The sequence below is a fragment of the Lithobates pipiens genome, unplaced genomic scaffold, assembly GCF_037356315.1.
Source record: "Lithobates pipiens isolate NorthernLeopardFrog02 unplaced genomic scaffold, aLitPip1_a1.2 Scaffold_25, whole genome shotgun sequence".
NCBI classification, from domain to species: domain Eukaryota; kingdom Metazoa; phylum Chordata; class Amphibia; order Anura; family Ranidae; genus Lithobates; species Lithobates pipiens.
Window position 1 is genome coordinate 166,291,695 of NW_027507787.1, and position 27,269 is coordinate 166,318,963.

The 27,269-nt window shown below is 41.4% G+C and overlaps 1 protein-coding gene across 2 annotated transcripts; it reads left to right on the forward strand.

Annotated features, from left to right (window-relative positions):
• The first annotated feature begins 292 nt into the window (after nucleotides 1-292).
• Nucleotides 293-27,269, forward strand: LOC143930611 (uncharacterized). 2 transcript variants are annotated; one of them, XM_077455108.1, is made up of 4 exons: nucleotides 293-731; nucleotides 2,600-3,487; nucleotides 8,403-8,694; nucleotides 26,471-27,269. In XM_077455108.1, the coding sequence occupies exons 3-4, from the start codon at nucleotides 8,411-8,413 to the stop codon at nucleotides 26,808-26,810; spliced, it is 624 nt and encodes a 207-aa protein (XP_077311234.1). In that variant the 5' UTR covers nucleotides 293-731; nucleotides 2,600-3,487; nucleotides 8,403-8,410; the 3' UTR covers nucleotides 26,811-27,269. The 2 variants fall into 2 exon arrangements, with proteins under 2 accessions (XP_077311234.1, XP_077311233.1); XM_077455107.1 differs by lacking the exon at nucleotides 2,600-3,487 and having other exon boundaries at nucleotides 295-731.

Here is a 27,269-nt window from a genome sequence, read left to right on the forward strand (position 1 = left end):
GATCAATGCTGCAGCCAATCGGGTGCAGCGCAGATTGGTGTATTCTGATGGTGGAGGAGTCCCGCTATTGACGCATCAGGAAGGATTGGGGGAGTTGGTTCCGTTTTTTTTTTTTGTTCAGCCCCCTGTCTGAATGAAAAAAAAAAACTGAGCCATGTATGACCAGCTTAACTACTACTGTACAATCCAAGATCCAGGAACACATCTCCCAGCACAGCATTTAGGGCAGGGCTGTAAAGTGGCATTTCTGGTCTTTAGCAATTCCATGTGACTGAGTTTACTATGCAATTGCCTGGTGTAGGAATGACCTGACATATCAATGCAGTGAAGGGAGGGACACTCTGTCATCAGACTATAATACAGGTTGCAGCTTCCTGGACGGTGGACAAAGGTGAGGGTGACTGGCAGAGGAGGGAGACAAAAAGCCGTAGACAAGAACACACAGAAATCCGTTGACTCACACAGGAGGCACAGGGAATTTCCAGCATCCGTTCTGCTCCATAGTAAAACTTTAACAAGCACTTTTCAAACTTCGAAGAGAGAATGCAGAGAATCCACTGACTGCTCCAAGGAAGAGCAGTGCTGGATATTAGTGAAGACTAACACATTTTTGGATATGAAGCTCTTGACGATGGGAAACGCCAGGTGACATTGGGGCAAACCGGAGAGCGGCATAACGGACGTAACCTGAGTCTGCGTAGAGAGCAGCGCTAATTTCCCAAATCTAGTTGGTAAGTTGCATCAAAAATTAAGAAACTGGTGTTAAAATATATCTAAAGTCAAGAACAAAAATTGTAATGTTGTTCAGCATATTATAGATGTGGTGACTGCATTTGTTTTCTTTTCTTTTGTGATCTTTAATCATATATTTTATAATATATATACTTTTTTTTAGGATATTCTGTTCTTAGATGTGGTGACCACACTCATTTTCATTTTTTCGGGAATCATTTTTTTTGTAATTTATTGTATGTTTTATGTATATTTGTATGTTTTATGTATATTGTATGTTTTATGTATATTGTATGTTTTGTAACATATTGTCTTTTTTATAATTGTTATTTTATAATATATATATATTTTTTTAGCCTTTTTTGTGATATATTTCCTCTTACCAGTCCTTAGATGTGGTGGCCACATTTATTTATTTATTTTTTTCCCCAAGACTTTTTCTCCTGGTAACAACAATAGTTTTATTTGGAGGGGGTTGTAATATATTATTTTTTAGGATATTTTTAATATATTTAATCTTTCTAGGCCTTAGATGTGGTGATCGCGTTCGTTTTATCTTTTTCAGGATTTTTTGCAATACATGTTTTGTAGCGTATTGTCATTTTTCAAGATTTTTTTGTAATATATTTCATCTTACTAGTCCTTAGATAGGGTGACTGCATTTGTTTTCTTTTTTTTTTTCAGGATTTTTTTAATATTATATATTTTTTTGTAATTTATAGTCGTTTTGCATGATTTTTTTGTAATATATTTGGCCACATTTGTTTTATTTTTTTTTTCAAGACTTTTTCTCCTTTAGGCTTCATGCACACAGCCATACTGTGGTTATGTGCAGAAAATGCAGTTGTACGCGGTTATGCGGCAGGTGGTTGCATACAGCACTTGCACAGATCTATGCTCTGCGTTCTGAGCATACGTCTGTGTGGGTGCTTCACTTAAGCCCCGGTGCATAACGGCCAAGAGCATTTTCTAATTCATCTCCAGGGGCGGCTGCATGTGACAATGGCGGGTCCCGGGAGAGTGATTATATAGGCTCTGCCTACTGTACATCCCCTTGTATGATCAGAACACAACAATTCCAGATGTGTTTCTGCATGCGCATTTGTCATGCGTTTTTTATGCATTTTTCCCCTCTTTTTTTTACTGCACTAGAATGCACTGCACTGGTGTGAACTAGGGTCATTGGAATAAATGGAGAACACTGTGCATGCATTTTTGATGCAGATTAAAAATGTACTGGACTGCATCTGGCATGAACCAGCTCTTAGGCTGGATTCACACCTATGCATTTTTAGTGCTTTTTGCATTTTGCAGGTTTGCACTGCAGTCCATTTACCATGGTTTCCTATGGAACAGGTTCTGTAGAGCAAATCTGCAAAAATGCAAAAAGCACAAAAAATGCACAGGTGTGAATCAGGCCTTAGGGTTCTTGCACACAATTTATGGATCTGAATGCAGTGAATTTTTTTCTATGAGTCAATACATGCAATGCGTATAGATCAGTAAAATAAAGGTTCAGATCTGTAAACTAAAATCTGATATTTTACATGTGTGGTCAGTAATTTATGGTAATTTATGCATGTACATGGGTACACACACTCACCGGACACTTTATTAGGTACACCTATTCAATTGCTTGGTAACACTAATTGCTAACCAGCCAATCACATGGCAGCAACTCAATGCATTTAGGCATCTAGACGTGGTGAAGACGACTTGCTGAAGTCCAAACCGAGCCTCAGAATGGGGAAGAAAGGGGATTTAAGTGACTTTGAACGTGGCATTGTTGTTGGTGCCAGACGGGCTGGTCTGAGTATTTAAAAAAACTGCTGATCTACTGGAATTTTAATGCACAACCATGTCTCAGGTTTACAGAGAATGGTCCGAAAGAAACTGAAAATATCCAGTAAGCAGCAGTTGTGTGGAGGAAAATGCCTTGTTGATGTTAGAGGTCAGAGGAGAATGAGCAGACTGGTTCCAGGTGATAGAAAGGCAACAGTAAATCAAATAACCACTCGTTACACCCAAGATATGCAGAATACCATCTCTGAACACACAACACATCCAACCTTGAAGCAGATGGGCTACAGCAGCATAAGACCACACCGGGTGCCACTCCTGTCAGCTAAGAACATGAAACTGAGGCTACAATTCGCACAGGACCACGAAAATTGGACAATAGAAGATTGGAAAAACATTGTCTGGTCGGATGAGTCTCGATGTTAGGCATAAACAACATGAAAGCATGGATCCATCCTGACTTGTATCAACGGTTCAGGCTGGTGGTGTAATGGTGTGGGGGATATTTTCTTGGCACACATTGGGCCCCTTATTACGAATTGGGCATTGTTTAAACACCACAACCTAACTGAGTATTGTTGCTGTCCATGTCCATCCATTATGACTACAGTGTACTCCTCTTCTGATGGCTCCTTCCAGCAGGATAATGCACCATGTCACAAAGCTCCAATCATCTCACCACTGATTTCTTGAACATGACAATGAGGTCACTGTACTCCAATGGCCTCCACAGTCACCAGATCTCATCCAATAGAGCACCTTTGGGATGTGTTGGAACAGGACATTCATATCATGGATGTGCAGCCAACAAATTTACAGTAACTGTGTGATGCTATCATGTCACTACGGAGCAAAATCTCTGAGGTGTTTCCAACACCTTGCTGAATCTATGCCATGAAGAATGAAGGCAAAAGGGGGTCCAACCCGGTACTAGCAAGGTGTACCTAATAAAGAGGTCAGTGAGTGTACATACACTATATTACCAAAAGTATTGGTACACCTGCCTTTACACACATATGACCTTTAATGGCATTCCAGTCTTAGTCCATAGGATTCAATATTGAGTTGGCCCACCCTTTGCAGCTATAACAGCTTCAACTCTTCTAAGAAGGCTGTCCACAAGGTTTAGGAGTGTGTCTATGGGAATGTTTGACCAATCTTCCAGAAGCCCATTTGTAAGGTCAGGCACTGATGTGGACGAGAAGGCCTGGCTCGCAGTCTCCGCTCTAATTCATCCCAAAGATATTCTATTGGGTTGAGGTCAGGACTCTGTGCAGGATAGTCAAGTTCCTCCACCTCAAACTCACTCATCCAGGTCTTTATATTGAACCCTACGGACTAAGACTGGGATGCCATTAAAGTTCATGTGTGTGTAAAGGCAGGTGTTTTGACAATATAGTGTGTGTGTGGGATGGGGCCCCATAGAAAAAAAAGTAATGCAGGGGGGGTAACTCTGGATTGAAGATAGGTATTGCAGCAATAGTATGCGTTTCTAATATTGGACTGTATTGTAATGTTACATGCAACACACATAGGGCCCGCAGCTTGGAACCCATATCAAAACCATTCTAAAATGACAGAATTGCCTTCTTAAAGCTTGAAGCGGTAATATATTGCAGCTTACCAATCATTAGATGTGGTGGCTGCATCAGTTTTCTTTTTTAGACCTTTCTTTCCTCTGTTTGCACCTGGTGATCTGGCTAGTAACACAGCTCCTGTATTAAAGTGTCCCCACTCTGTATGAAGGAGCACAGAGGGCACAGCAGACAGCAGCATTGTCAGTTTGAGGGGAGGGGAGTGTTAGATGGACTAGCAGATTTAACTACACTAACAGATTGAGGCCAAAATCCAGCTCACACTTTATAATCAATTACAGCAAACCGTTTTTTGTTTTTTTTGTTTTTTTGGGATAAAGGTCTTATGTCACATACACACGGCCGGACTTTCTGGCAGACTAGGTCCGAAGGGATTAGTCCGTCGGGCAATCCGATCGTGTTTGGGCTACTCCGATCGTTTTTCAAAGAAAAAAATATCAGGCAGACCTAGCAATAAAACATGTTTCAAATCTATCCGACGGACTCAATTCCAACGGACTAAAATCGTTCGTCTGTATGCTGGTCTGATGGACCAAATACGACACAAGGGAAGCTATTGGCTACTGGCTATTGAACTTCCTTGTTTAGTCCCGTTTATGTCATCACGTTCAAAACGAACAGACTTTCGAATGGACTTTTCGTCTGTTTGTGTGTGGCCAAGTCCGTTAGTTCGGAAAGCGTCGGACCTCCACCGAAAGTCCGTCAGGAAGACCATCGGACCTAGTCTGCCGGAAAGTCCGATCGTGTGTACGCGGCATTACATGAATAAATAAAATCTGATCATTGTAAGCGCCACTGCCAGTGTTAACTTGTGTGTCTCATCTCTGTAACTGCTTCATTCTGCTGGTGAGCTTCTTCTTTTGAAAAGACTTATGCCCTGAAATTCTGACGGAAAAGGTCAGATCGGATTATATTGTCGGAAAATCCAATTGTGTGTGCGCTCTATCGGACTTTTTCTGTCGGAAATTTCTGACTGAAAAAATTTGAGAGCAGGATCTAAAATTTTCAAACAAAAAAATCCGATTGGACTTTTTCTGATCGTTTGTAGAGAATTCCGACGGACAAAGTGCCACGCATGCTCAGATCAAATTACGAGACCAAAGCTATTTGCTACTAGCCTCAAAGTAGTCCCGTCGTACGCAACGAACGTCGTCACGTTCCGAACGATCAGATTTTCTGACAACTTTGTCTGACCGTGTGTATGTAACACAAGTTTCGGATAAAATCTGTTGGAAAAAATCTGATAGATTTTGTGGTCGGAATGTTCGACCATGTGTACAAGGCATTACTGGCTGGCCCACCATATAATAATAAAAGAAATAAAGCCTAAAAAAGAAAATGAATGCAGCCAAGAATTGGCAAGTGCCAATATAATAAATATTTGCTTTTGAGTGTAATAGTGCTTTAGGGCCAGACAAACAGATGAAATACACATATGAGAGATGTCTTGCCTGCCATAGGATTTGCATTTCTGTCCAGTCCAGAGATTTACACAGCCCTGCCATACAGTACAGTCCTGCCTGGCAGGGCAAAGGACATGATTTTTTATCTGCTGAAGTTCAGTAGAAACTTACAGGTCTTGTCCCTCCCCCAGCCTGTGATTGGACAGTGAAAGGAGAAGCAGCAAACCAATGAGCTCATCTTTCTGTCGCTCTGCTGTCTCCTCCTATCAGCATGATCTTGTTAGCACTGCATCACACTTGTCTTGCCTCTGAGCTCTTCTGTACAGGGGCTGATTTCTCACATCTGATCATTTCTAAAAAAGACAGAAAGTGATAAGAAATCCAAACTTTTACTGATCTAAATGACACACAGGGATCGGGGTTTCACCAAGGAATTTCCTTTACTCTTTATTAGCCTGGCTCACTGCATTGCTTCAGGCACATATTGGTATCGTCAGTGCAAGGCTTGTCAAACACCGCATCTTTGTGCTATGCACACGGCACCATGTAAATCCATAGGAGCAAATCAAAAAATGAATGTGCATGTTTATGACATAAAACCTACGTGTCGCATGGCTCACTATCCAAGATCTGTTTGTTTTAGTAAACACTCATGCAATTAAATCAAGTACTACCATTCGGTCTAATTATGCCCGAGGTGATTTGGCATGGAGATGGGTTTTGTTAGGTACAACAAAAGTGAGCCGTCTCCGCCCATGTTATTTATACTCCTGGTGTCCGACCTGCAGGTAAAAGCAAAAAACGAGCAATTTAAAGTGGAAGTGAGCCCATCCATAAAGCAGTTTCAGTTCCAGGATGTGCCGGAAATGTAACACTCCCATTGGTTGTTCTCTCAACCAAACTGTCAAACCATCCAATGGCTGGTGTCTAAACTGGTCACATGTGCAGCAGTAGATTAAACAGAAGCAAATATGGCAACTTCCTTGGCTGAAAACGATAGGAGGGGGGGTACTTACACTTTAAATACTTACTTTAAATACTTACTTGTAATGCTTTTTCCTTCCATTATTTATAAAAATAATAATAATACTTTTATGTATTTCTTTTTTACATATGAATATATATATATATATATATATATATATTTACTTACAATTCTTTCCATTATGAATTCAAATAATAAGAATGATAATAATACTTATATGTATTATTATTTTTTACATATGAATATATATTTACTTACACTTTAAATGCTTACTTGTAATGCTTTTTCTTTCCATTATTAATTCAAATAATAATAATGATAATAATACTTATATGTATAATTTTTTTTAAAAATATATTTTACCTTTTTTTTTTTTTTACACTGTTTTGTTTAAAAAAAAAAATGTGTCACTTCACTTTTATTCCTATTACAAGGAATGTACACATCCCTTTTAATAGAAAAAAGCATGACAGATCCTCTTGAATATGAGATCTGGGGTCAAAAAGGGGCCCTCTCCTGCCGCTGATAAAAGTGATCTTGCGGCGAATCCGCCGCAGAGAACAACACTTTTATTTTGTAGCGGACCGCCCGCTGAAGAAGAGGAAACCGGGGTTATGGCAGCTAGCTGCTGCCATAACAATGATATCCTCCTTCAAAGTCATCACGTAAAACTGCGGTTGGTGGTCCGGAAGTGGTTACATTTCTTTTAACCATATTTGCTTAGCTATCTTCATGATCCTCTAGTTCCAGGATTTAGAGGGCTTTGAATCCAGGGGCAGTTGGGGAACTAGCTTTGTTCCTTTTCCTTTCCCGTTTATTTCCCTTTTATTTCCTTTCCGTCTCCTTTTATTTCCTTTCCTTTCCTTTCCCTTGCTTTTCTTTCCTTTTCTTCCCCTTTCCTTTCCCTTTCTTTCACTTCCCCTTTCTCCTTTCCTTTCCTTCTCCTTTCTGTTCCTTTCCCTTTCCTTTGCTTTCCTTTCCCATTTCTTTACTTTCCTTTTCCATTTCTTTACTTTCCTTTCCCCATTCAATGAATTTCATTCATTGTAAAAACATAAAAGGAAAAAGTATATATACACAGGAAAGTTTTATTCTTTTAAACAAATCCTATTGTACTATTCTGCTCCTGGCACTGCTAAAATCCCACTAAAGATTTTCCTGTGTATACATATTTGGTCCAGGGATGTTGGTGCCTACTTGAGTCTGTCACCAGCCCACATCACTATCTCTACATAAAGGAAAAAGTATTACACATAGTAAAAAAATATATTGAGATAACAATAACAATATAAGTACATATACAGTAAATCCTCCATGATTCACTACTGAATCATCGCTTAGATAAACAATAGTGTAAAAGCATGGACAAAATAACAGATAAATAACTAAACTGTATTGCTATAAATGAAAGGCAACAAGTAAATAAATACAAATAACAGAAATAAAATAGAGAAACTAATAAAATAAATAAATCAGAAAATACAAAAGTATAAAGGAACTGGCATTTTTCATATGGGTGTGAACAATAGTAAACTATTAATGTCAGTACAAGTGTCCTTCAAATTAAATCTACAGCATTGGGGAAAAAATTGGGCACACCTACTGGTCAGCTTAAAGGGTTCCTACTTTCCAATTTAAAACCTATGTCATGAAAATGCAACAGGAGTGAGAAGCCCCCAGTCTGTTTAAGACAATCCAAAGCTCCAAAGTTGGTATGGGCAGAGTTAAAAATAATGTACCAATAACAAAAAAAATGGGCACGTTTTTGACTTCATGACCAGATTTAGACTGAACCACTTTGGTGGGATTCTTTCCTTTTGTATGTAATTTAAACTTTGCAACACTTTCCTTAAATAAAGCAAAAATGTAACACTACTTTTTCTCCAGAAACAGATATGCGTACAGAATCGGCCATGGTATACAGCGATTTGCGCAAGGGCATCCATCGAACGGTGGTGACCCTGGGAATGGCTTTTCTTATCATCGGAGTGATTCTGTTGACCGTTTCAGACAAAGTCTTTATCCTAGGGATCTGCTTCCTGGGAGCGGGCAGCCTGGGGATCCTCTTCTTCCTCCTGGTGACCTTTTCCAGATGCTTTAAAAAGAATCGGAGGAGTGCGGATGAAGAAAACGCTACAGAAGCGGAAAACAGACAATCGCCCCAGCGTCAAGTTGAGTCGTAAGTCCTTTTTTTCAGTTCAAATATAGCATGTAGGAAGATCAATGGACTGTAGATCCCACTGGAATAGTAAATACGGATCAGAGAGAAAAGTTGGACAGCTGGAAAATCTGATTTTAAAAAGTTCTTGAAAACCAGGATGGAAAGTTTGAGTTTTTTGGAAATCTGTGGTAGGTCAAAAACCAACATTTGATTAATGGATTTGAAAAAAAATTCTACATTCCTATGATAGTCTCACAAACTTAAAAATACACACAAGACATTGGGACCCCGCAGCGCAATATTTTATGTGTATTTTTGTGTATCTTTTACATTTGTGAGAAATGCACGTAAAGATTGATTAATTCATTAATCAAATGTTGGTTTTCAACCCTCCATACATTTCCTACAACTCAAACTTTCCTCCTTAATTTCCAAGAACGTTTTTCACAATTTTTTGGTTGCATTCCAATTGGAAGTGTAAGCCTATTGGACAAAACAAAGTGCAAAGATCAACAGGAAAACAGGAATTTGCGAAGGGCAGGTAAATTGAATCTAAAGCTAAAACTTTCTTCGCTTTGAACCAGTTCAACTCTTTGGACGTACTACGTACATCCAAAAGTGGCCGTTTATGAAGCAGTGAAAAATATTCACTAGTCCATTCTCTGGCATTCACAGAGGAGACCATAAACTGGCCGTTTCTGTATCAGTCAATCACAGCTTCTCTGTGTGCGGAGATCATCGGTAGTGAACATGTTCTCCTCCGATCATCTCTGCTTCATAAGCCATTTATGGAGTGAGATCGGCGGATCACCGCTTTTCATAGACGGACACCAAAGAGCGAACCCTTAATCAGCAGCAGCAGCAGTCATCCGCATGTGTGGGTTTTGCGTAGCTGGCTCCTGGCTTGAAAGGGAATGTGGTTTATTAACCCCTTGTGATAGCAATCAAGTACAAAAAAATAAAAAATAAAATAAAATAAAAAAGTTTTAAAAAATTAAATTATAATAAAATATATTAAAATAATAAAATAAATCCTGTAACTCATGTTGCCACGCACACCTGCGCAAATGCAAGCCCAGGGTGAGCACGTGTATGTAAACTGCGGTCGAACCACACGTGTGACATATTACCCCGAACATCAGAGTGACAACAATAATTCTAGCGCATGAGCTCCTAGTTAAAGCGGGAGTCCGCCGGGACTCCGTGTTTTTTTTTTTTTTTTAAAGCCAGCAGCTACAAATACTGCAGCTGCTGACTTTTAAAATAGTGACACTTACCTGTCCAGCACGCCCGCGATGTCGGCACCCGAAGCCGATCTCTAGATCGTCTCTCGGGTGCTGCCGCCGCCATCTTGGGTATGGGAATCAGGAAATGGAGCCTTTCGGCTTCATTTCCCGGTTCCCTGCTGCGCATTCGCGAGTCACGCTGCGCAATAAGGACGGTCCCCGCTGCCTCTGGGATCTGTGTGTTTCCCAGCAGGCAGCGGGGCACTTGCGGAAAGGGGCGGGCACTTGCGGAAAGGGGCATAATCTACGCCGCTTTCCGCAGAGAGCTATCCCGGAAGTGGGTGCAGATACCTGTACTGTACAGGTACCTGCACCCCCCTCCCCCCTGAAAGGTGCCAATTGTGGCGCCGGAGGGGGGGAGGGTTCCGATGAGCGGAAGGTCCACTTTAGGGTGGACCTCCGCTTTAACTCTAAACTGATGAGCTGTAAAGGCTTTTAAAGCGCTACCTATGGTGATTTTTGGGCACCATAGTTTTCGGCAATATCACACAAATTTTAAGACATGGAATGTTTGGTGTCTATTTACTCAATGTAATGTCATATTTTATATTTTAACAACAAAATGGGTATTGTTTTTTGTATTTTTGCACTAAAATTAATTTTATTATATTTTTTCCTTAAAATTTGCGTTTAATAATCAGCTGCACAAATATCATGTGACAAAATATTTTTTACGTTTTAATTTACAGGGCCTCTGCTTTCACAAAATATATCATGTTTATATAATTTTATTGCAAAAAATTAAGATTTTTACATGCATGCAACAAATAATCGAACCAGCCAAACTGGTTAATAGAATTTGGAAGAGATAAAGGCCTATACACAGGATGAGAATATCGGATGAAACTGTTTCACAGGCAGCGGGGGGCTACACACTCTCTCGAATGCAACATTTTGGGGTAGATGTTGAGAGACAGCACTGGTGATTAGGGTGTGCTAGCACTCCTGGTACACCCCGTGCGCACGCCTATGCTTGGAAACAAAAGAATACATAATACATTACTTCTAAAGTTGTATTCTATTTTACTAGCATTTTCATAAGTTTTGTAACCTATTGGTTTCCGATATGAGACAAGCATACAACAAAAAAGAAAAAAAAAACAAAAAAAGAAACAGACCATCATTCGTCCAATATTCTCATTTTGTGTACAAGGGTTTAGAGCTCTTGTCTGGTTTTTACAGCTGTCTCTTTCTCCACTATGGAGGTTCAACCTTTCTGTTTGTCCTGGTGAGCATTGTCACTAAGACAGAAAGTATTGAAAAATCCAAAATGTTAAACATGGAATGGAATTAGGAATAGAGGTTTTTTTCTTATATCCAGGACAGGAAGTGAAGGTATACAGAAAAAAAACTAAGAAGGACTTTAAACATAGAAAACAAAAGAAAAAAAAATAAGTCACGCCTGCATATGTAAACGGTGTTAAAACCACACATATAAGGTAATGCCACAAACGTTCGAGCAAGTGCAATAATTTTAACACTAGACCTCCTCTGTAACTCTAAATTGGTAACCTGTAAATATTTTTAAAGCGTAGCCTATGGAGATTTTTAAATACCGTAGTTACCGTATTTTTCGGACTATAAGGCGCACCGGATTATAAGGCGCACTAGCAACGACCGGCTGATAAAATGGATATTTCCATATATAAGGCGCATCGGACTATAAGGCGCACCGGATTATAAGGCGCACTAGCAACGACCGGCTGATAAAATGGATATTTCCATATATATAAAGCGCATCGGACTATAAGGCGCACGGTCGATTTTGTGAGAAAATTTAGGCTTTTACGTGCGCCTTATAGTCCGAAGGTTTACGTCAAGATGACAGATACTGTTAACAAAGAACTCCAGCGATGTCAACAGGTCATATATAAGGCGCACCGGACTATAAGGCGCACGGTCGTTTTTGGGAGAAAATTTAGGCTTTTACGTGCGCCTTATAGTCCGAAAAATACGGTAGTTTCCTTTCCACAAGCGTGCGCAATTTTAAAGCATAACATATTAGGTATCTATTTATTCGGCGTAACATCACATTATACATAAGAATTGGTTTTGCTTTTTAAATTTATTAAAGTGTATTTTTTCCAAAAACATTGCGTTTGAAAGACTGCTGGGCAAATAAAGTGTGACATAACATTTTGCCACGGCTGCTATTTTATTCTCTAGGGTCTCTGCTAAAAAAAAAAAAAAAAAAATTATGTTTGGGGTTCTAAGTGATTTTCTAGCAAAACATTTTGAATTTTTACTTGTAAACAGCAAATGTTAGAAAAAGGCCTGCTCTTTAAGTGGTTATAAAAGTGTTGGCTCTCCATGTGCCATCTCACTTTTGCATGATTTCTTGTTGGCCAGATTCTTCATTATATAGGAATGCTGTGGTTATACAAGTTCTCCTGCTTAGTGCTAATAGAGGAGGTAGAGGGAAGCCACATACATAACATTCTGGAGACAAGGAAAATAAATAATAACTGGGAGGGGTCCCATTCAGCATAGAAGCATTGTGTTACGGCAGAAGTAAAAACATGTGATCCATCAAGTCTGCTCCTTTTTTATGTTTTTAAAAAAAATGTATTATTATTGTTATGATTTTTTTTTTTGCTTTTTATGTCTGATTATAGATTTATAATTTAGCATAGCATAGCATGGCATGTTTAAGTTCTCTTACTGTTTACTGACTCACTACCTCAGCTGAAATTCGATTCGAAGCATCAACTACACTTTTTGTAAAATAATACTATTTAAGATTAGTTTTGAACTTTTCTCCTGCTAATTTGAAGTCAGTCTCCATGTTCTTGATCTTAAATCGGTGGTAAACCGCGAAACCCCCCCCCCCCCAAAAAAAAAAAAATCTCCCTTAAAATAAATGTCATAATGTGCTAGTATGCATTGCATTATGTAAGACTTACCTGAAAACAAAGCCCTCCCCTGCCAACGCTGACAAGCCTTTCAATTTCACCCGGTCTTCCTTCCAGGTTCACGGAAAGCCGGCGTTTGGTGGAGCAAGGTGGGCCACAGCATGGCTGTCTCTATAGAGAGCGCAGTGTGCATGCACCGGTGAAATCACTGCTGCTAAAGTAAATATCTCCTAAACAGTGCACATTTAGGAGATATGTACTATACCTACAGGTAACCCTTACTATAGGCTTACTTGTAGGCGTATAAAAAAATAAGCATTTACTACCACTTTAAGCCACCCATAGACGGTTCAAATCTCGGTAGGTTCAGCGGGGACCGGCCAAGATTCAAACCATGTAAAGGCTGATTGTATTCAAGTTGATAAATCGATCAACTTGCGAACAATCAGTGTGTTGGATTTTTCATGCGATTGTTGCCATTGGCTATAGCCTCTAGCAATAATCACTGTACGTTCTCCTGGTCTGGATGCCCCCCGCCCCACCACTGGGTGAACACAATAGCTTCACGGATTAAACCATTTAATTTCATGTCATGGTTGGTGCATCGAAATTGTGCATCGAAATGAAAGATTTTTCTGTTAGCAGATTTTGCTGAAAGTAAATAAAAAGTAAGATAAAAAAAATGAAAACCACAGGAATAGAGAAACACTACATAAAATAAACGAAACTACTCTAAATACTCCTTTATAACAAAAAGAAAAAGATAAAACATTTTCTAAATATTGTATTTATTGGCGTATAACACTCACTTTTTCACCATGGAAATCGGGTGCAAATAGTGCATGCGTGTTATACACTAAAACTTCAATTTTAGCTGCCTCAGAGGGGACAGGGAGGGGGGCGGGACGAGCGCCATCAGATTAAATACAGTGAGAATCTTCTGTTTACTTGGCAGTCTCTGTAATAGGAAGTTCCGTCTCCTGGGCCACCATTGTACCATTGTGTTCTGTCTATCATAAGAGGTTCTCACTGTATGTAATCTGCCGGTGCTCGTCCCTCCCCCACCCTGTCCCCTCTAGGCTGCAGATGGGCATTGATCAGGTTGCAAGAATGGCAATGGTGAGGCTGCTGCATTGAAGGCAATGGTGAGGCTGCTGCATTGAAGGCAATGGTGAGGCTGCTGCATTGATGGCAATGGTGGGGCTGCTGCATTGATGGCAAAGGCGAGGCTGCTGCATTGAGGACAATGGTGAGGCTGCTACATTGATGTTGACTGGTGAGGCTGCAGGTGGGCATTGATCAGGCTGCATTGATGGCAATGGTGAGGCTGCAGATGGGCACTGACCCTTATTTTTCTTCAAAGTTCCTTATTTAAAATTTAAGTTTTTTTCCTGAAACTTCCCTCTTAAAATGAATGTGTGTGCTATACACCTGTGCGTGTTATATGCTGATAAATAAGGTAAATAGAGATAACTTTTCCAAGAATATTTTTTCTAAGCAGCCTAGTGAGTAAAATTTCCAGTTTAATTTTGCTGCGAAAACTGCTTTGCTCTTCCCTAACACCAATCATAACACGAAGCAGTTTAATCCAAAAAAATAATAAAAATAATAAAAAATAAAATCATAAAAAATAAATAAATAATGAAGCTAAAAATGGGTCATTTTTAGCACAAGAACAGCACAAGCTCCTAAGGGTAAAACAACAAATAATTTTTACTATTCTGGACCTGTTCTTGTGCTAAAAATGGCCCATTGTTAGCGTCATTAATATTTTTTTGGCAAAATTTTGCTGATGGCCAAATCTTTAATTTCGCTGCAAAATTTTTCCAACTATAACATGAAGCAGTTTAATCTAGTAGTGGTTTCTCCCACCAGTTCTAATGTTGCGTACATAAGACCGGACTTTCCGGCAGAAAAGGTCAGATGGAATCATTTCATCGGATATTCCGATCGTGTGTGGGCTCCATCTGATTTTTTTTTTTTTCAAAAATTCTGAGAATAGAATGTTCTAAATCTTTCCAACAGAATCAATTCCTATTGGGAAAACCATTAGTTTGTATGCTATTCCGACGGACCAAAAACAACGCAAGGGCAGCTTTTGGCTACTGGCTATTGAACTTCCTTTTTCTAGTCCCGTCATACGTCATTGCATTCTAAACAAACGACTTTGGTGTGATCGTGCGTAGGCAAGTCCGTTTCAGCGGAATTCCGTCAAAACTCTGTCTGAAAGACCATCAGAGTTTATTCTGATGGAAAAAACGGTCGTGTGTACGCGGCATCACAGGTACTGTTTGGAAAAGCTGCGAGGAACTGATTTTTAACCTTCAGTACAGTATATTCAGTACAGTATAGCTGCAGCTTGCATTAAAAAAAGAAAAAGAAAAACAACATAATACGTAACCTGATTCTGCAGGAGATTACTGATGTGTTCAACTTGACTTCTGTCGACTTCTGTCAACAGAAAAATTCAAGTGAAACCATTACACAAATGGCTAACCCAGTCTTCACTAAACCTGACCAGATTGATCTGGTCTTGGTGCGTCCTGCGTTGACTCTTACATAGAGTCATCAGCATGTCATACTTGTTGTCTTCAACCCCAGGTACGCCAAAGATCTCTAACACCGCCCGTTATCTCAAGAGGAGAATTACCTATATGCTTTGGGAGACTAACCAGAGCTAATGAACATCACCGTGATTTTATACAACCCCCGAGGGATACAGAAGATTCCTTCAAATATCCTGGACCTATTCTTATGCAAAAATGGCCCATCATTTGGTGACTGCCATAGACCGCTACATTTCATCATCCTCTGATCAAATTGTCTTTTGGGAGGATTTACTAAAACTGGAGTACTCAGAATCTGCTGCAGCTCTGCATGTTAGCTCATCAGCTTCTAACTTTAGCTCGTTCAATTCAGTTTTGGTAATAAAACCTGAAAGCTAATTGGTTTCTATGCAGAGTTGAACCAGATTTTGCACTCTTCAGTTTTAGTAAATTCCCCCTTAGTGTCTAATGGGATTTGTATGTCTTATTCATGCTAACCAAGGAGTTTTCAACAAATTTTGGTAAAAAATCTGGAAATTTTGGTAAATTGTTGCCATTTTGCTATTCCAAAAAGGAGGGACAAGTTATTGTGGCTGTAAACCCTTACAGACCACTTTTAGCTACAGGTAAGCCTATAATAAGGCTTACCTGTAGCTACCCAGTATATCTCCTAAGCTTGCACAGTTTAGGAGATATCCCCTGTATTTGCCTGTGCCAACATCATCAGTACATGCGCACTGACACAAACTGAAACAATGGCACTTGTGTGCCGTTGCTTCAGTGAGTGTGCCATTACCATTGCCGCGATACTCACCCGGGAATGATGTAGACAGCTGGTGCTGTGTATGGGCACTGCAGCGAGGGCTTCGATCTCAGGCTCATTATGCCTGTGACTTGCAGGTGTTAGTGTTTTTTTTTTTTCAAAGTGGGTTTACAACACCTTTAAGGTTGTTACTTTTTGGTCTTTAATGGGCTTTAAATAATTCCTAAAGGTAAAATACTATCCTAGACCTGCTTGCGCTCAAAATGGCCCCTTGTTAGCTTAATTCTTTTTTAATTTATTTTTTGGGACAAAGTAAAATGAAGAAAATAAAACATCAGGAATGCAGAAAAATGAATTACTCTAAATATGCCTCTATAAAAAGGAAAAGATAAAAACATTTCCTAAATAAATAGAGAAAATACAATCCAAGCATATTTTTTCCTGAGCAGCATAGTGAGAAAAGTGTCCAGTTTCCACTTTGACAAAATTTGGAATAAAAATCTTAAATTTTGCTGCAAAATGTCACCAAAATCGCTTTGCTCTTCCCTAGCACCAATCATAACATGAAGCAGTTTAATCCAAAAAAAATAAAAAATGTAAAATAAAATGGTCAAAAAAATTAATAAATAATGAATCTAGCAAGGGGCCATTTTTATCCCAAGGACAGCACAATCTCCTGAGGGTAAAGAAAATCCTTTTTACTATCCCGGACCTGTCAAATAAAGTAAAGTAAAATAAAAAAAAATTAAAACCATAGGAATATAGAACAAGCTACTCTAAACACACCTCTATTAAAATAAATAAATAAATAATAATAATAATTTAATTTTTCCGAGCATATTTTTCCTAAGCAGCCTAGTGAGTAAAATTTCCCCTTTCCATTCCGGCAAAAAAATTTTGATGGCAAAATCTTTAATTGTGCTGCAACATTTTGTCAAAATCGCTTTGCTCTACCCTAGGGCCAACCATAACACAAAGCAATTTAATCCAGTAGTGGTCTCTCTCACCATTTAAAAAAAAAAAAGAAATCTACGTAATATGTAACCTGATTCTATGGGAGATTACTGCTGTTATTCAACTTGACTTTTGTCAATAACAGAAAAATTCAAGTCAAACTATTACAAAATTGCTAACCCAGTCCTCACCAGACCCAACCAGACCAATCTGGTCCTGGTACGTCTTGCGTTGACACGTACATAGAGGCATCTGCATGTCATACTTATTATCTCCAACCCAAGTTATGTCAAACATCTTGGTTCAAACACCGCCCATCGCTCTAGAGAAGAATTGTCAATATGCTTTGGGAGACTAACCAGAGTGAATTAACATCAATGAGATAATATATGACACAGATAAACTATGAATAGATAGAGACATCACTAGAGTCAGGAGATGCAATTGAAGTGTAATACTATGTTATTATATGCAGAAACCTGTTATTCAGTTATGCAAGACAAAGAGACCGAACAATAACCTGCCGTTCAGTATTGTTGTCCTCTGAGCCTTTTGTCTTTGCTGCAAGAACACGGGTATCAATCTGTAAAAACAAAAGTATGCTAGAAAACACATTTTAAAAAGGATAAGTAAAATGTATTATTTAAAAAATAAATACAATTTACAGTGCCCTGAAAAATTTTTCACACCCCTTGAAATTTTCCACATCTTGTCATGTTACAACCAAAAACGTTAATGTTTTTTTGGGGTATTTTATGTGATAGACCAACACAAAGTGACACATAATTGTGAAGTGGAAGGAAAGGTTTTCAGAATTTTTTACAAATAAATATGTGAAAAGTGTGGCGTGCATTTGTATTCAGCCCCCCTGAATCAATACTTTGTAAAACGACCTTTCGCTGCAATTACAGCTAAAAGTCTTTTTGGGGATGTCTCTATCAGCTTTGCACATCTAGAGAGTGACATTTTTGCCTATTCTTCTCTGCAAAATAGCTCAAGCTCTGTCCGATTGGATTGAGAGTGTCTGTGAACAATAATTTTCAAGACTCTCAATTGGATTTAGGTCTGGACTTTGACTGGACCATTGTAACAGATGGATATGCTTTGATCTAAACCATTCCATTGTAACTCTGGCTGTATGTTTAGGATACTTGTCCTGTTTGAAGGTGAACCTCCGCTCCAGTCTGAAGGCTTTTCTGGACTCTAAGGCCGCGTACACACGCGCGGACTGTTCGCCCAACCTTGTTCGTCAAACAGTATGACAAACAGTCCGCTCAAAATTAGCATGAGCGGACTTGACCACACACGATGAACGAACAGTCCGCTGAAACCGTGCGCGATGACGTGAACGGCACGTACGACGGGACTAGAAAAACGACGTCCTATACACTGCAATGCAACCTTCGGCGTGTAAATCCTTTCTGAGCATGCGCGGAACTTAGTTTGACGAACAAGCCTACACACGAGCGGACTGTCCGCTCAAACCAAGTTTCAGCGGACAGTTTTACGGAAATTCCGAAAAACTTTGTTCGTCAGACTGTCCGCTGAAACTGTCCGCTGAAGCCCACACACGAGCGGACTGTCCGCTGAAACACTGTTCAGCGGACAAAGTTGGGCGAACAGTCCGCCCGTGTGTACGCGGCCTAACAGGTGGAAGCTGCCACGACCATGTTTCACAGTGGGGATGGTGTGTGCAGGTTGATGTGCAGTATTAGTTTTCCACCACACATAGGGGGTTATTTACTAAAGGAAAATCCACTTTGCACTACAAGTGCACTTGAAATTGCACTGAAAGTGTACTTGGAAGTAAAGTCGCCGTAGATCCGAGGGGGACATGTAAGGAAAATAAAAAACAGCATTTTACCTTGCACATGATTGGATGATAAAATCAGCAGAGCATCCACTCATTTAAGATATACCCCTTATGCCCCGTACACACGAGAGGACTTATGTCCAACAGACTTCCAAAGGAGTTCCGCCGGAGTTCCGACGGAGTTCTGACAGACTTTTCGGCCGAACGGACTTGGCCACACACGATCACACTAAACTCCGACGGATTCGAACGTGATGACGTATGACCCGACTCGAATAAGGAAGTTCATAGCCAGTAGCCAATAGCTGCCCTAGCGTCGGTTTTAGTCCGTCGGAGTAGCATACACACGAGCGGAGTTTTCGAAGGGGACCGGGTCCGGCGGAGTTCCTTCGGGAAAATTTGAAGCATGCTTCATTTCTAAAGTCCGTCAGACTTTGGCGAATCAAAAGTCCGTTGCAGCCCACACACGATCGGATAGTCTGACGGACTCGGTCCTTCGGACTTTGGATGTTGAAAAGTCCGCTCGTGTGTACGGGGCATTAGATTTATAGTGACTGCACTTCCAAGTGCACTTGTAGTGCAAAGTGGATTTTCCTTTCGTAAATAACCCCCATAGTGTTTTGCTTTTTAGGCCAAAAATTAAAATTTTAGTCTCATTTGACCAGAGCACCTTCTTCCACAAGTTTGCGGTGTCCCCCACATGGCTTCTCGCAAACTGCAAATGGGACTTCTTATTGCTTTCTTTCAACAATGGCTTTCTTCTTGCCACTCTTCCATAAAGGCCAGATTTGTAGAGTATACGACTAATAGTTGTCCTGTGGACAGATTCTACCACCTGACCTGTAGATCTCTGCAGCTTCTCCAGAGTTACCATGGGCCTCTTGGCTGCTTCTCTGATTAATGCTCTCCTTGCCCGGCCTGTCAGTTTAGAAGGACAGCCATGTCTTGGTAAGTTTGCAGTTGTGCCATACTCTTTCCATTTTCAGATGATGGATTGAATAGTGCTCCGTGAGATTTTATTTAGGGGTATCAGAGTAAAGGGGGATGAAAACAAATGCACACCACACTTTTCAGATATTTATTTGGAAATCATTTATCATTCTTCTTCCACTTCAAAATTATGTGCCACTTTGTGTTAATTTTAAGGGGTATGAATACTTTTTCAAGGCATTGTATAGGCACAGTCTAAAGCCAACTTAAAAAGTTGACTAAAAGCCTTTTTTTGTTGTCTACACCAGTGCTTTCCTAACTGTGGCCCTTTGCTTGCTTGTGTGCCATACTTGATATGGCACAACTGTCTTGGTAGTGGTGCACTCAATACCCATTAAATAAATGGATTAAATAAATGGATTGACTTAAAGCGGGAGTCCACCGGGACTCCGCGTTTTTTTTTTTTTTTAAAAGCCAGCAGCTACAAATACTGCAGCTGCTGACTTTTAAAATAGTGACACTTACCTGTCCAGCGCGCCCGCGATGTCGGCACCTGAAGCCGATCTCTAGGTCGCCTGTCGGGTCCTGCCGCCGCCATCTTGGGTATGGGAATCAGGAAATGGAGCCTTTCGGCTTCATTTACTGGTTCCCTACTGCGCATGCGCGAATCGCGCTGAGCAATAAGGACGCTTCCTGCTGCCTCTGGGATCTGTGTGTTTCCCAGCAGGCAGCGGGGCACTTGCAGGAAGGGGCAGGCACTTGCGGAAAGGGGCGTAAGTTACGCCCCTTTCCGCAGAGAGCTATCCCGGAAGTGGGTGCAGTTACCTGGATTATCCAGGTAACTGCACCCCCCTCCCCCCTGAAAGGTGCCAATTGTGGCACCGGAGGGGGGGAGGGTTCCGATGAGCGGAGGTCCACTTTAGGGTGGACCTCCGCTTTAAAACACACTACATCGAACATATCGAACATATTAGTGGGCCCAGAAAGCTGGCAATTTCCCTACACTTCTTGTTTGGTGAAACCATAGTCAACGGGACAATAAATGAGGGGAAATGTACCTAACAGAGTCCTGGTTAGCAGCAACAACCCAAAAGGAGCTACCGTCCTTTCCAAGGCCACCCAAATGAAGGGTTTTGCCTGGATTTACATTTTTTAATCCTTTAACCCCTGAGCCCAACTCTAATATAAAGTTACTTTTAAACTATCCCAAAATGCAACGTCTGCAGTACACTTACCTGAGTCATCAATGTATGCCATCAATGCTGAAAGCCAACATTCCCGTCCTGACACAGAACACCTGAGACCTATTTAGGAGATAGATTCCAGATATGCCATCTTCTCTATAACTTCAAATGCACACAGCTTAGAGATAAATGTATGACCATTAACTTTTGTACAAAAACCATAATGGCAGAGCCCTTGATGACATCTCTGAAAGGACAGAATGAGAACTGGAACGGTTATATTTATATATAACACGTATTAATAGCCTACACTTGTTGAAGGAGCAAAGGTGCTGAAAAATTCAAGCCAGACATACATGGGCAAACTTATGCCCCGTACACGATCGGACTCTCCGACAACAAAACCATGGATTTTTGTTCGAAGGTTGTTGGCTCCAACTTGTCTTGCATACACACAGTCACACAAATGTTGGCCAACAATTACGAATGTAGTGACGTACAAGACGTACAGTGAGCCAATAAAAAGCAAGGTCAATAGCCATGTGATATCTCCATTATGAACGCTAGTTTTACAAGACCGAGCTCTTCCAGCTCGTACTCGATTCCGAGCATGAACTTTTGTGCGACGGACTTGTGTATACACAATTGGAAAGCCCGGCAACAAAGTTTTGTTGGCGGAAAATGTGAAGAACCTGCTAGCCAACATTTGGAAAGCCCGACAACAAATGTTCGATGGAGCATACACACGGTCGGACTTTCAGCCAAAAAGCTCACATCCAACATTTCCTGTTGTAAAGTCCAATGTATAAAGATATAGGGGTCCTAAATATAATACTCAAATACAGGGGTCCTACAGGTAATGCTTATAAATACAGGGGTCCTACAGATAATGCTTATAAATATAGGGGTCCTATAGATAATGGTTATAGATACAGGGGTCCTAAAGATAATACTTATAGATACAGAGGTCCTACAGGTAAAGCATATAGATATAGGGATCCTACAGATAATGCTTATAGATACAGGGGTTCTACAAATAATGCTTATAGTTATGAAAGTCCTACAGATGTTCCTTCTAGATACAGGGGTCCTACAGTTTTAACTCCAAGTTAATGTGAAACTTAACTCCCCCCTACATTTTACAACTTCTCTCTCTATCCCCCCTTGCCTGTTATGCTGGGTTAAATTCAAACACACACTCACCTCTCGAGCAGATCCAGCATTGTCCTGCAGTGATTTGCTGTTCGGCAGCCTGTGCCTGTGACCCACACCTCAATATTAGTTGTCTTCAGCCAACTGCCTCTTCCAGGTTTAGCTCAGCCCCAATTATGTGGCAGCTCTGCACCCTCAGCCATTCTGGGATAAGTGATGGGGGCTTCCCAGGGGGCTGTGGGAGCGGGACATGTTATTTGATGAGTTAAGTTACTCATTAAATGTTTAGGGGTCTTCCTGAATCTTTTTTCTGTAAAAAAAACAGCCTGGATTTTTGTCCAACCTATAGGAAGCTAATATAAAACTGATTTTATTGCAACTGAGCCCTGCCCAACAGCAGGTGCATGTTTCAGTCAATACTAACTGGAAGTCAATTGAATTTTCATGAGTTAACTTCTAGTGGCACAAATATTAACATTTCTGTGATGAGACTATGGAGTTGATTTACTGTTACCACAAGGTTGAAAGTTCATAAAGTAAAATAATGCACCTAGGGAAAAAGAATCGCTTGAGAGAGGGATCACCAGCAGGAGGAAGGAGATCTTGATTCCTCTATATACATCTCTATTTGTCACTAGAGAGATCACCAGCAGGAGGAAGGAGGTCCGGACTCACCTATATATATCTTTATATCACTAGAGGATTCACCAGCAGGACGAAGGAGGTCCTGATCCCCCTATATAGATCTTTATTTCACTAGAGGTTGTCACCAGCAGGAAGAAGGAGGTCCTGATTCTTCTATATAGATCTTTATATCACTAGATGGGGTCACCAACAGGAGGGGGTGGTCCTTATTCCTCTATAGAAATCTTTAGTGAGACCTCATTTCAGGCATGTACTGGCCATTGGGACTACCGGGAGTTTCCCGGTGGGCCGATGGCTCAGTGGGCCACTCTGATGTAAGGGGGCTGGTGATGGGACACTCTGATGTAAGGGGGTGCTGATGGGCCACTCTGATGTAAGGGGGCTGGTGATGGGACACTCTGATGTAAGGGGGCTGGTGATGGGACACTCTGATGTAAGGGGGCTGTTCATGGGACACTCTGATGTAAGGGGGCTGTTCATGGGACACTCTGATGTAAGGGGGCTGGTGATGGGACACTCTGATGTAAGGGGGCTGTTCATGGGACACTCTGATGTAAGGGGGCTGTTCATGGGACACTCTGATGTAAGGGGGCTGGTGATGGGACACTCTGATGTAAGGGGGCTGTTCATGGGACACTCTGATGTAAGGGGGTGCTGATGGGACACTCTGATGTAAGGGGGCTGGTGATGGGACACTCTGATGTAAGGGGGCTGGTGATGGGACACTCTGATGTAAGGGGGTGCTGATGGGCCACTCTGATGTAAGGGGCCTGGTGATGGGACACTCTGATGTAAGGGGGCTGGTGATGGGACACTCTGATGTAAGGGGGCTGTTCATGGGACACTCTGATGTAAGGGGGCTGGTGATGGGACACTCTGATGTAAGGGGGCTGGTGATGGGCCACTCTGATGTAAGGGGGCTGGTGATGGGACACTCTGATGTAAGGGGGTGCTGATGGGCCACTCTGATGTAAGGGGGCTGGTGATGGGACACTCTGATGTAAGGGGGCTGGTGATGGGACACTCTGATGTAAGGGGGCTGTTCATGGGACACTCTGATGTAAGGGGGCTGTTCATGGGACACTCTGATGTAAGGGGGCTGGTGATGGGACACTCTGATGTAAGGGGGCTGTTCATGGGACACTCTGATGTAAGGGGGCTGTTCATGGGACACTCTGATGTAAGGGGGCTGGTGATGGGACACTCTGATGTAAGGGGGCTGTTCATGGGACACTCTGATGTAAGGGGGTGCTGATGGGACACTCTGATGTAAGGGGGCTGGTGATGGGACACTCTGATGTAAGGGGGCTGGTGATGGGACACTCTGATGTAAGGGGGTGCTGATGGGCCACTCTGATGTAAGGGGCCTGGTGATGGGACACTCTGATGTAAGGGGGCTGGTGATGGGACACTCTGATGTAAGGGGGCTTTTCATGGGACACTCTGATGTAAGGGGGCTGGTGATGGGACACTCTGATGTAAGGGGGCTGGTGATGGGACACTCTGATGTAAGGGGGCTGGTGATGGGACACTCTGATGTAAGGGGGCTGGTGATGGGACACTCTGATGTAAGGGGGCTGGTGATGGGACACTCTGATATGTAAGGGGGCTGGTGATGGGACACTCTGATGTAAGGGGGCTGGTGATGGGACACTCTGATGTAAGGGGGCTGGTGATGGGACACTCTGATATGTAAGGGGGCTGGTGATGGGACACTCTGATGTAAGGAGGCTGGTGATGGGACACTCTGATGTAAGGGGGTGCTGATGGGACACTCTGATGTAAGGGGGCTGGTAATGGGACACTCTGATGTAAGGGGGCTGGTGATGGGACACTCTGATGTAAGGGGTGCTGATGGGACACTCTGATGTAAGGGGGCTGGTGATGGGACACTCAAAATGTAAGTGGGCCAGTCTGGATGAAGTCCAGGGCCAAATTTCTGTCCCAGTCCAGCCCTGCCTCATTTAGAATACTGTGTCCAGTTCTGGGGACCTCGCTTATACAAACATATTGATAAGATAGAACGAGTCCGGAGACGGGTAACAAAAATGGTGAAAGGTATGAGGAATAAAACATATCAAGAGCAAGTTCAGGAACTTAGTATATACAGTTTGGAGAAAGAAGGGAAAGGGGAGGCATGATTGAAACCTTCAAATACATCAAGGGGGTGAATAAGTTTCAGGAGGGCAGTATTTTTAATATAAAATTACATGACCTCAAACTAACTGGAGGAAAGTTCTAAACTAATCTTAGAAAGTATTATTTTACTGAAAGGGTAGTTGATGTTTGGAATAGAATTTCAGCAGAGGTAATGAATCATCCAACATTAAGTGGTTTCAAACATGCATGGGACAAACATAGATCTATACTCAGACAAAAAGCTAACCAACCAAAAAATAAAATGAAACAAAACAAAAAATGCAAAACATGTATTAAAAAAAGGGCACACCTAACTCAATTTGGAAGGGTGTCCGCATATTTTTAGATATGAAATATATCCCTGAAATCTAAGCTATGGAATGTTTTATATACAGGGCATTTTTTTCAGGGGTAATGTGGGGGAGGGCAGTTCCAGCACCTTCAGCATTGAATGTATGTAATGACAAGGGGTGCTGGAGGGTCTATTGATGCTGGCTGATGGGGGATTTATGGTCACTGGGGGGTATCTGTTGTTGAGGGGGGTGGTTCTATTGTTTCTAGGGGAATGTCTTATGTTGCTGTGGAGGACCTACTGTTGAGGGAGGGATCTATTGTTGCTGGTCTCCGGAGATGCATTTTTGCAGTTGTGGTCTATGGTTCCTGGGGTGGATCTACTGTACAGTTGCTGTGAAAATATTTTGTTGCAGGGGGTCTATTGTTGCTGGAGAGATCTATTGTCATTCGGGAGGGGGGGTCTTTTATCGCTAGGGAGTAGCAGCCCGTAATGCAGGGCGCAAGGGCCTATCCATGCGTCCAGCCCCCTAATCTACATGTTGGGCCCGGGCGCATGGATTCCAATGATTTTTTTTTCGAAGAACATAATTAGAGCCAGAGGCTCTAATTGACTTAAAAAAAAGAAAATAGAAAAAAAAAAAAAAAGAGGACTGTGCCCTGAGCCCACCCACTTATGTGACAATAGCAAATTAATATTCACTATTATCTTCCTCATTCTCCTCCTGGCCAATCAGGAAGTATGTCTCTCTGTGTGCTCACCAGAAGAATCGATCAGAGTGGCCCAGACTCTTCCTGCTGTTAGGTTGCCCCCCCAGCCCTAAAATATTTAGCACCAGCCGCCACTGCTATGGAGGGTGAGCTATTTTTGCTGACTGCACTGGATCTATTTTACGGTTTTCTTTTTTTCGTTACCATATTACATGTAAATAACTTAGCAAGTATCACAAAAGGACACTTGGTTCTGTTTCCTCTAAAAGGGACTGTACTAGGAGGTAGCTAGCTAGTGGAACCAAGGGATGGTGCTTGGAGGATGGTATGGACACGAGGAGTGACTCAAAAGGGGGGATAACATGCACCTATTTTCTAAGGCTAAAAACCCTGCTTGTATATATTTACAGATACCCTTTACTTTGGATTGTAGACTTACAATGAATTGACTAGCTAATTTGATTTTATTACAGGCATGGCATGTTTGTATATGTTCATTTTACTGATGTCCCTTTCTCTTTCTTACAGGGATACCAACCAGTTTGATGCCCCTCGTTATGAAGACGTTATCCTGTGTGGTTCTGCTACAGTATGGACAGTAACTCTGGGCCCCCATCCAGACATCGAACCTCCTCCATACCATAGCGAATTGGCCCTAAGGCGAGGTGCTGTGGCAGATCTTAGGATTCAAGCGCCTGTATTACTTCGTGTTAGCTCAGACATTCATGAGTTCAAGAGCTCTGGATTTATTCCAGAGGAAAGGTGGCCAGAGCCTTTAACCCCTCCCCCAGAATATAGCGAGGCCATGACCCAGTGGGAGGAGGAGGGGGAGGTTTTTGAGCCAACGCTGGAAGAAGACCAACACTGAAAACGTATTATTAAGCTGATCAGTGAAACGCTTCAACTACTGGATCTCATTATGCCAACATTTCATCAAGGCATCTGTGGATGCAAACTTGAGAACAAAACATTGACTTTGATAGTTACAATGCAAGAACTCTTCGCAGGCCTTAAAAATAAAAAGCAGCTTGCCAAGAACTTTTTTGCTAAACTATTTGACGCAACCTGTAAGGTGAAAACTTACTGGACAAGACATTTTGACTGTTTACCTATTGCTCTGGTATTAGATACCTCTTGACAAGGTACAAGAGCCAAACTGGACTTTGTAAAAATTATTTTTATATTTATTAATTGTTAATATGTTATTTATATGTTTGTTTTAGACTACTCTGTAGAAATTGGATGGTTTGATCTGAACTAAAACACTTTTAAAATATGCACATTTTTTGAGGTTTTGGTGAAATAAATGAGGGTATGTGTGTGCTGA